The sequence below is a fragment of the Megalops cyprinoides genome, chromosome 13 (assembly GCF_013368585.1).
Source record: "Megalops cyprinoides isolate fMegCyp1 chromosome 13, fMegCyp1.pri, whole genome shotgun sequence".
Classification (NCBI taxonomy): Eukaryota; Metazoa; Chordata; class Actinopteri; order Elopiformes; family Megalopidae; genus Megalops; species Megalops cyprinoides.
Window position 1 is genome coordinate 19,423,490 of NC_050595.1, and position 10,487 is coordinate 19,433,976.

General features: G+C 44.1%; 1 protein-coding gene across 1 annotated transcript in view; it reads left to right on the forward strand.

Annotated features, from left to right (window-relative positions):
- LOC118788318 (transient receptor potential cation channel subfamily M member 1-like) overlaps positions 1-7,988 on the forward strand; it is a 33,676-nt gene extending 25,688 nt beyond the window's left edge. The window contains exons 17-27 of the mRNA XM_036544278.1: positions 242-470; positions 1,409-1,540; positions 1,855-1,986; positions 2,309-2,437; positions 2,733-2,984; positions 3,105-3,279; positions 4,843-4,863; positions 4,965-5,109; positions 5,453-5,655; positions 6,206-6,338; positions 6,785-7,988. Of these exons, the coding sequence (XP_036400171.1) occupies positions 242-470; positions 1,409-1,540; positions 1,855-1,986; positions 2,309-2,437; positions 2,733-2,984; positions 3,105-3,279; positions 4,843-4,863; positions 4,965-5,109; positions 5,453-5,655; positions 6,206-6,338; positions 6,785-7,988 (2,755 nt within the window). The remainder of the gene's footprint in view (positions 1-241; positions 471-1,408; positions 1,541-1,854; positions 1,987-2,308; positions 2,438-2,732; positions 2,985-3,104; positions 3,280-4,842; positions 4,864-4,964; positions 5,110-5,452; positions 5,656-6,205; positions 6,339-6,784) is intronic.
- Positions 7,989-10,487: the final 2,499 nt, after the last annotated feature.

The following is a 10,487-nucleotide window of genomic DNA, read 5'->3' on the forward strand; positions in this document are numbered from 1 at the left end:
AGCAAGTCTGGGGAACTTAAAATGAAAAGGCAGAAATGAACTATTAAGTGATGAAAAGACATTCAGGATATTTATTCAAAATGAGGACACAAGAAAAAGTTGAAAAAGAACTGATAGTTAAATAAATCCACTGCGGCTTTTACCGATAAAAGCAAAAAAGACCTAGATACCCTATGTAAGCACTGATGAAACGCAGAAGGAGCGTTTCTCGGACATGTTGTTACCACACACTGTGCCGCAGGGAGTTCGGACAGCTGGCCTACGAGCTGCTGGACCAGTCCTACAAGCGTGACGAGCAGGTGGCCATGAAACTGCTGACCTACGAGCTGAAGAACTGGAGCAACTCCACCTGCCTGAAGCTGGCGGTGGCGGCCAAGCACCGCGACTTCATCGCCCACACATGCAGCCAGATGCTTCTCACGGACATGTGGATGGGCTGCCTGCGCTTTGGGAAGAACCCTGGCCTCAAGGTGCAGTTTCTGACCCCTGTCAGCTGACCTGTCACATGACACTGAGAACCATGGCAGCAAACCACCCCCTAGGTCAAAGGATGGGTCATTCCAGGTTCTGGAGTGCCGGAGATGTTTCTGGCTTTCGTTCCACCTGAACTGGTTATTGCAAAATTGGATGAATGATTGGATAATTGGATGAATGAATGCTAAATAAATGCAGTGACCAGGTGCTTGACTTACTTAACATTCTACCTCGCAGACTGATTCATATACATTGATTTAGCATAATAACTGATCCAATTATGCAATCAAAAGCTCTGACGGAACAAAAACCAGGAACACCTCCAATACTCCCAACACCAGGGTTTCCTCCCTCACCCGGGGTCCGGTCATGAACATTGAATCCTTGGGTGAACTTTGTGTTGATGGTGATGACTGTGTCATTGAGTAAATGAAGTATATCTCCTAATAAAACGCATGCCTGCTCTTACCACGGTTTTTGCATGTGTGGTGGAAAACCGTCCTGCTTTAAATACATATGTAGAGATTACTGGGACATCAGCAATCACTGGATTTCCTCTGTCAGCCTGCCCACCAGCAGCTTATCCAAAAACTGCAGCTAAACAGAATGTAGGGCAAGTCAACAAGATGCCACCCAATCATCATTTCCAGAATGTTCCTTGCAAATGCTTACCTCCCAGTGACCATTGCTGTGTCTGTGTTCTTTAGGCTGTGTGGTGAAAAGTTCAGATAAATACATAATCTAAAATGAAAAAAATGTGGTTCTGTGAAATTCTTGACAATTCCAGTGAATTCCATTCTCTGGCTCTGAGTTTTCGGCAACGTTACGTTAATGTCACATTGGCTGTGTTTAATTGAAGCTCAGGCCAGACTACTTTAAACAGGAAGGAGCTTTGGCTGTGTCTCCCACTGAAAACCATCTGCTGTCCATTCAGGTGATTCTGGGCATCATCTTCCCACCTTCGATTCTGTTCTTGGATTTTCGCATTGGAGATGACACATCTTACCAAGCATCGGGAGACCACGAGGAAGCAAAAGAGAAGGATGAGGACAACAAGTCCAGCAAGGTAGCCCTGAGATTTCTATCAGGATAAACAGTTCAGAGTTGCAGCCTCAATGGACTGAGAAGTGGTGGCATGTGAGTCCGAAATGGCTCACTGGCAAAGAATGATTAAGCTGGTAAATATCTAGAATAGTATCCTTATTTTATAAGGACCTTGTTATCCTAAACCTGTCATTGATTGGTTCTCATGATCCCAAGTCAATCTGTCAGCAGTTCCCCTTGTTTCCATGCTATCTATGTATACCTAGCAGATGTGCTAGTGTCGCTTCATCTCTCTGATGTAAGATGTTGCTTTAACCCTACATTCCCAAACCTCAGGAGGGGAACGTCGACGCAGTGTCCAAAAAAGGTGACGAGGAAGAAGGAAATAAGAAGCAGAGGAGGGTTCCCATTGGGAAGAAGATTTACGAGTTCTACAATGCTCCTTTCACCAAGTTCTGGTTCAACACTGTAAGATGCTCAACCAATCACAATAGCTACGTTTACTATATATGCGTAAGATTCATAAAGAAATATATATGCGTAAGCCAATCAAAGCAATACAAGAATCCTAAAATTTGGTCTCATGAACCTTAGGATGGGTGGTGCTATCAAGCACTTTGACTGATCTGAACCACAGTGCTGCAGAGAACAGTATTGGTTCATATCTCATCAGAGATTAATAGTGCATGGTTGCTCCATCTCTTGTGAGTTTGTGTTTGTGAAGTTTTGTAGTGTTTGCAGACTGATACAGTGGTTGTAATCTGAGATGGGTGGGTCTTTTTCTGTGCAGCTTTCCTACCTCGTGTACCTGATGCTGTACAATTACATTATCCTGGTTAAGATGGAGCGCTGGCCCTCCCTCCAAGAATGGATAGTCATCTCTTACATCATCACCCTGGGACTGGAGAAAGTCAGACAGGTACAGTTGTCTCTGACATCATCACCTTGGGACTGGAGGAAATTAGACAGGTACAGTTATATCTAACATCATCCCCATGGGACTGGAAAAAGTTAGTATAATGTGCAGTATTAAATGAGTGAAAGGGGCACACTTAAACTCTTTTAAACAAAGAAAAACAAGCTGAACGCTGTACAAACATGTTCACACAAGCTAGTTCATACATTGTTTTTTCAACCACTGTGCAGTCTTTCTTACAGGAACAGGTAATATAGTGCTCAAATATGAGTTAGGGCACACATACCTTTCTCCTCAGATCCTGATGTCGGAACCTGGTAAACTGAAGCAGAAGATCAACGTGTGGCTAGAGGAGTACTGGAACATCACTGACCTGGTGGCCATCTCCACATTCCTGCTGGGCCTGCTGCTGCGGCTGCAGAACGAGCCCTACATGGGCTACGGCCGCGTCATCTACTGTGTGGACATCATCTTCTGGTACATCCGCGTGCTGGACATCTTCGGTGTCAACAAGTACTTGGGACCCTACGTCATGATGATCGGGAAAATGGTGAGGTTATGTTATGATTATTCTGACTATTCTGAATATCCTGATCATGGTGATGATGATGATGATGATGATGACGATTATTATTATTATTATTATTATCCTTTGCTTTGTGTCCTACAGATGATTGACATGCTGTACTTTGTGGTCATCATGCTGGTGGTGCTGATGAGCTTCGGCGTCGCCCGTCAGGCCATCTTACACCCCGACGAGGAGCCCACCTGGCGTCTCGCCCGAAACATCTTCTACATGCCTTACTGGATGATCTATGGAGAGGTGTTTGCGGATTCCATAGACCGTAAGACTAGAATTCATAGTAAGATTCTGTTTCCTGTTTCAAGGGCGGATGATCAGTCCTGAGTCTCCCTGTCTACCCACAGGAAAACTCCTTCCCAGCATGCTTTGTGGTCTTGCTTTAAGTCTTGCCTCCCCTTGCTTTTCCTCACACTCCTTGGTAGTTTATTCTGAGCAGCTTTAGTATGCTGTCCCTCGCTCACTAAGCTCCCCCTGCTGGCAGACTTATATACTGCAGGTATTGGCCTTTTTTTCAAAGCTGTAACTGGAACTGTTCATTATATGGAACATGGAAGTCCCTGTTGTTCCTACTGTCAATCAGCTTGGAACTAACTGCATTCTAAGTCAAGCTGTTTACTAGTGATGGGAGAGTCAGGTTTCCTTAACCTCACCACGGTTGGAGCTACTATGAAATATCAATCATTCATGTCTTACATTAATGGATTTTGTCAGTCAAATTTCTAGCATTAACATCATTAAAACTCACTTTGTCATTTTCCTTTCAAGTGACCAATTAAAGGACAAACTGTAATGAATGACATCAAGAAATGAAGGACACTCTGTTTTAAACAGAAAAGTGCTTTGGTTGTTTCCACTGAAAACTTTCCATCCAAGCTAATCAGGGTATCGTTTTCCCACCTGCATTCTGCTGTCTGATTTTTGACACATCTTATCCTGGTGGGAGAGCGAAGCTTCCTGAATCCCATACGGGTGGAGTTACTGTGTACTGTCACTGACTCATATGACTCAGTCAAAAGACTGGTCTCCGTATCAGACAGAGATTGGTTTAAATCAGCGAGTCGTTGATAGCACGATGATAGCTTCACCTGTTTTGGGTCTCGCTGTGTCAACACTACCGTTAAACAGCAACCAGAATCCTTAACATGTAGTTCAGATTGGTCTGTTTTTAATTTTTCAAACTGCTTTAGCCAGCATTTTGTGTGTGAAATCTAATGCATTGATTTTTTTTAAATTGCTGTCACTGCCCCTTACCATAGGTGCACATCTAAAAAGAACATTGTTTTTGTAAAATAAATCATCAGTGACCAAGCATCACTGTGTTATCAGTGTTCTGTTGATCATCTGCCTACCTGTAATCTCTCCCGAGCTACTGTCTCTTCTGTCAGGAGGAAGACTGAACATGTGACTGTACAATTCCAGCACTGCATGCTAACAGTTCCTTTTACATCACTGCACATTTTTAATGAGAATAATGCAAAGATAATTCAAGAGAAATTCTAATCCTGATATGAAGATCATGATTACTTCATTGTGCCAGCTGTATACTTAAAATACATATAAAAATACATGTAAAAATCATGCAAGCCTAAAATTAGCATATGATTAACACATATAAAAACATGTATTTGTAGAGGGGTAGGTTGATTTTAACCGAAACTGTAAAAACTGAATGAAAGATTTTTTTGCAGCCTACAGACACACAGCGTTCCTCCTCATGACAGAAAATAAGGTTTATTTACTTGATGTTTGGCCGCTGTTATTTTGGTTTTTCTCTCTGTCTGTTTTTTTTTTTTTAATATTCCTGCGTCCATGGACTTGTCTGTAGTCTACGCAATGGAGATTAACCGTGAGTAACTCCTGTTAACAGCACAATGGTTTTTACTTGTTTCTAAACTCTTTAGCTGTCCATTAATGCTGTAAGACTGATGTTCGGTTTGGTTTTCACAGCTCCTTGCGGCGATAACATGTATGATGAGGATGGAAAGAAGCTGCCCCCCTGCATTCCAGGGGCGTGGCTCACCCCCGCCATCATGGCCTGCTACCTACTGGTGGCTAACATCCTGCTGGTGAACTTACTCATCGCTGTCTTCAAGTACGCCGTCCGCTGATGGCCACTGTAGCTCATGAACACACACAGACCGTCTGCTTCATGCACATCGTACAGATCAGCTGATCTCTATATCATCTGGATGCTGACACAGAGGATTAGAGTGATCCATCAATTTGAAATGGCACTCTATAAAATAACTGTCACATAACATTTCACAGGGTGCATTTCATATACTACATAAGTTCAAGAAGTAGCAAAGATGCTGATCCATCTGTTTTGACAGAGAATAGAGCTAACTGGGGTTGTCTACCATGGTATCAAAGTATGCAAGTTGTTCCACCATGGCTGCCTGCTAACATTTGTTTCCTCCCTCTCCCCTTGACAGCAACACATTCTTTGAGGTCAAATCCATCTCCAACCAGGTGTGGAAGTTCCAGCGGTACCAGCTGATCATGACCTTCCACGACCGGCCGGTCCTTCCTCCCCCGCTCATCATCTTCAGCCACATCTACATCGTCCTCAAGCGCCTCTGCTGCCGCTGCCGCAGGAGACAGGAGGGCGACCTGGACGAGCGCGACCGCGGCCTGAGTGCGTCAAACCGCCTACGCTGTTCCCCGCAACACACACCTGACCACAGCTGGGTTACATTCACTATCACGGCCTGGGTTACATTCACCATCAGTGGCTAGTTTAGATTCAAATTCAGGGGCTGGGTTACATTCACAGTCAGGGGTCTGCGTTTGATTTTGTCAGTTAAACCCCTACAACAGCTCCTCTTAAAACTCTTCACCAACGCTAGCTACCTGTACTGACAAATATTGCTAACCTTGCTATCACTGATGTTATGCCATTAAAAGCAAAACAAAGCAATACAGACTTACATGTCCCTTTTAAATCAGTCACCATTTCCTAATGAAGCTCCACATTTACTGGGATAGCGAATGTTTCTAATTCCAATAAAGGAACAGTTGGAGAAAAAGTTGTTCCTTCCTTGGAACTAGGGGAAGCCAGTGCATATTTATCTCTGATAAGCACATGGTTGTCAAGGCTTGTTTTCAAGGCTAGCTAAAGGAAGCAGACCTGACTCATGGTTTCACTGATTAACACGGTTAGCTGAGTTATTGTTGTCTTTGGACAGAGCTGGTCTTGAATGCAGAGGAGCTGAAGAATCTCTACGAGTTCGAGGAGCAGTGTGTTGAGGAGTACTTCCGGGAGAAGGAGGACGAGGAGCAGTCTTCCAACGATGAGCGAATTCGGGTCACATCTGAGCGGTAAGAGCACGCTCCCTCTGACAATCAACCAACAGCCAGCAACTGAGGAAGTGCAGTCTAGCATGCTTGCCATGCATACAACAAAAAATGTTGATATCAGAGTTTCTTTGTCTTGCCCCGCCACACAGTTCCATCAATAGGGAATGGTGACTCAATGAAATAAAGACACACACCCCAGGTAGTTGTTCTGTGAGAATCACTGTTTTTCTTCATCCCAAAGCAGAAAAGTTACCTGGTGCCATGGCACAAAAAAACAAAATGAAAAATGACATAAAGTGACACAAGTAGAGCCATTTTGGTCAGAGATTATGTTTGGATTTAATATTCTCCTCATTAGTTATCATTAAATGGTGCCTCAGGTGGAGAAACCACATGTACAGATCCCATAATAATAATAATGTTCTCTCCACGAGTTGTGTATTAAACTTCCTCTAATACTGTCCCAGGGTGGAGAACATGTCCATGCGCCTGGAGGAGGTGAATGAGAGGGAGCACACCATGAAGGCGTCCCTGCAGACGGTGGACCTCCGCCTGGCCCAGCTGGAGGAGTTCTCCGGGCGGATGATGAACGCTCTGGAGAAGCTGGCCGGGGTGGACAAGTCAGACCTGTGCCGGACCCGCTCCGGGGCCTCCTCGTCGTGCGACCCCTCCTACCTCCTGCGGCACAGCAGCGTCAACAGCGCCGACGGCTACAGCCTCTACCGCTACCACCTGGAACAGGACGACCGGGGCAGCGAGGACAAGGACGCGGAGGACAGGAGGAGCCAGCTGGCCTCGGAGCGCCAGGGCAGCTTCCGCCAGTCCTCCGTCTCCAAGGAGTACGGCCAGACTCTTGAGGTGGCGCCCCCTGCTGACCGGAGGAGGCCCAGCTCCTGTGTGGACATCCTGATCTCGCCTTGCGAGCAGAAGCAAGACGCCGCAGACACCCAAGCGCCGCCGTCCTCCGCGGACGGCCCGGCCACATTGGAAGCCGCTCTGGAGAAAGCCGGTGTGGTGAGGGAGAGGACGAAGCTGAAGGCAGCCATCTCCTACCCCCTGGAGAAGCCCAAGGCCCTGCTGTACTACCCCACGGAGTCTCTCAGTGGCTCTGCCATTAAGTCCAGGAGCAGCATTGTCTTCACTCCAGCTGACGCAGAAGAAGAAGCCAGCTGGGCAACAGACTACAGCGCCTTCATGGAGCGGGTGACCAAGTCTCCCACGGTAGGCCGATGGACGGCATGCTTTGAGTATAAGGTGCACCCCAACCTATTTGGACACACGCCGAAAGTGTCCATCGTGAGGCCTTCCGACAAGTCGTCCGTGACGATCGGAGGAGAGGAGCCGGACAAGCTGAAAGCGGCAAACACAGAGGCAGAGAGGCCTCAGAGGCCTACAGAGAATGAGGCAGAGGACGAGAAAGAGGTGGGAGAAAAGGCAACAGACGGCGACCACCTCTTAGTGGACGAGGACAGGATGTACCCATCCCTCCGGTCGAAAAGTCTGAACACTAACCCCCGGAAGGTGAAAACCATGGGGGACAGCTTGGACAAGCCCAGGGCGGCCAGAAGCGTCAAGGACATCGCAGGGGCCTTTGGGGGCACAGTCAGTCGGACAGAGGCCAAGAAGAAAACACAGTCCAATGAGAAGGTGAGAGACGAAACAGACTGCTAATGCTGGCCAGGAGGACGGGTGGAGTCAGACCCTGTCAGGTCTGATGGCCTGTAGTACTTTAATGATTAATGAGGAACTGATACCAGCATTATCTCACCCTCTTTTTTATTGGTTAATTTGTTTAAAAGAACATTGAGGATTACCTCACTTCCTATGGGGTGATCTCTCCAGAGATAAAGGTGGCACAAATGAAAAGGGAAATTTTACTGTTTTCTTTTTTGGTCGCACTTTACAGCTCAAGGTAAAGGCGCAATCGTACTGTAAAATGTGGTGACATTGCAGTTATATCAGTTATTTGAATCTCTACCAGAAAGTAACACAGAATCAAAGGCCAAACCAGCACTTACAATCAATTGTATAATCAAGGTGTAAAGTGCTGCTCTTATTTATTGTATGATCAACTCTTTCAGCAAGAAAACTCGATTCCTCTTTTGACAAAAGGACATTAAAAGATTCCCCAGGACGTTTCTTGGGCTGATTTAAGCAGCGCAGTGGGACAGCTTTGCTGGGCTGGGCTTGAGTACGGCCTTTCCCTGTTCACTCATTTGCATGCAAACACAGGCCTGGTATTTCCACACACTTGACTTCTATAATGAATTTTGTTTGAAAAATGGAGCAAGTGCTTCCATTCTTTGATCCAAGATTCATACAATTTGGCACAAACCAGTATACATCCAGAACATTTATTTTACTAGCTAACATATGCTTTAGTGATGAAATGAGAGCTTGGCTGTTTTCTGTTACTTCAACATCATACATATTTGTCTGTTGGAGCTGAAGTCTCTGAGGTAATGCTGTTCATTTCTGTCAGAGATAAAAAGGTCCAAGAAAATGTTTGAAACACTCAGACCTTTAATGTGAGCCTGGCTATGGTATTGAGTAAAAAGGGAAAAAGGTCTATCTACCTCTATATAAGAAAATCAAAACAGTTTCATTTAAAATAAAATTCAGCAACCAAAAAGAAAGGGTTTTACATCTGTTTGTCTTAACATGGAGGTGTAATGGAAGTGTTTTCAATGTTAAAGAGAAAAAATGTTATAATAGTTAAGCTTATTACATATTATTACATATATTATTTCTTCTTCCAGGTTTACCTGGTTGGGTGCAGTACCATATATTATGAAATAATTGTGTAAAAAATAACTGAAAATGTACATCCACAGTACCTTTCCTGGGTTTATTTGTGTAAGTAAATAACACGTGCCCGGTCAAAAAGATTGCTAGGCAGATGGTGGGTGGGTGGAGGGGGAGAAGAAAGTAAAACACAAACTTTCTTTATGCAATCTTTACTTCAGTTGCATATCGTAGAAAAGATTCACAATCAACAAAACCAACAGTTCTTTTTCTTTTTCATCTTTCCGCAAAAATTATCATTGTGATCAGGTTGATGAGTGATAAATGTGGTATCATGGTATCAAAATGGCTGAATCTCACAGTAACAAGTTACTCGATAGTGGTGGACTCAGACTAACAGAAGGCGACTTAACAATGCCTTTTCTTGACTTCAATGGAATGCTTTCATTGTTACATCGTTAGAACGGTGACTGTTGTGTGCATATGCTTGTACACATCCAGCATATGCAAAACCATGGTCCCATAAGTATGATTGTGTTCATGATAATTTCAGTACTGTTGCTACATGGCAATAAAACTAGTACAGCTACATTCTTAAATGATTCTTGCGTCCATGACATGTAACTCAAGCAAATCATTGAGTTTTATAATGAGAGAAACAATCTAACCTCAGAAGGCAGGCGGACTCATAGATATGGCAGATGGTGCATTTCTGCAGGGCCCTCTGAATGGGAACACTTCATATCAGATAGTCTTAACATTTACTAACTTTATAGAGAAGTCAAAATTAACCAGACAGGTCACTTTCATAATTAAAACAAACAGATCTGGAGTGCATTCGTGGACCACAGAACTCAGTTTATAGAATTATTATTTGTAGTTTTATTTTATGGTTAAGAGGTGTCACAAATGGGATGAATTATTATTGATACTTTTATTGTGTAAAAAGTATCACACTGCGAGGGGTGCCCGTACTAGAGGGAATACAGTAATCCACCATAAATGTCTTCAAAACTGCATTGTGCAACAGCAACAAATGCTGTCTGACTTTTCAGAGATATCTAAAGGTTAGTATGATTACCCTTAAGAGCACATTTCCCTCATCACGGCCCTGGGCTCATATCATGAATTCTCCTGCCTCCTGTCCTTAAAATCTGCAGTAATGGAATGAAATGGTGTAGACGCAGTCTTCGGCACACGTATGACTTTTACATCACTTGTGTTAAAAAAAAATGCACCTTTACATTAAGAGCAAATGCACACAAGCTAAAGTGCAGCTAAAGAGACAGTTAATACTGCAAAAGAGCTTCTGTAAACAATACACAGACTCTTTACGTTAAAACTCTCTTTTCCTAAAAGAAAAAAAGACAGCCTGCACTCTGCCAAAAAACACCAAAAATATAATGACAGTAATAATATTAGTAT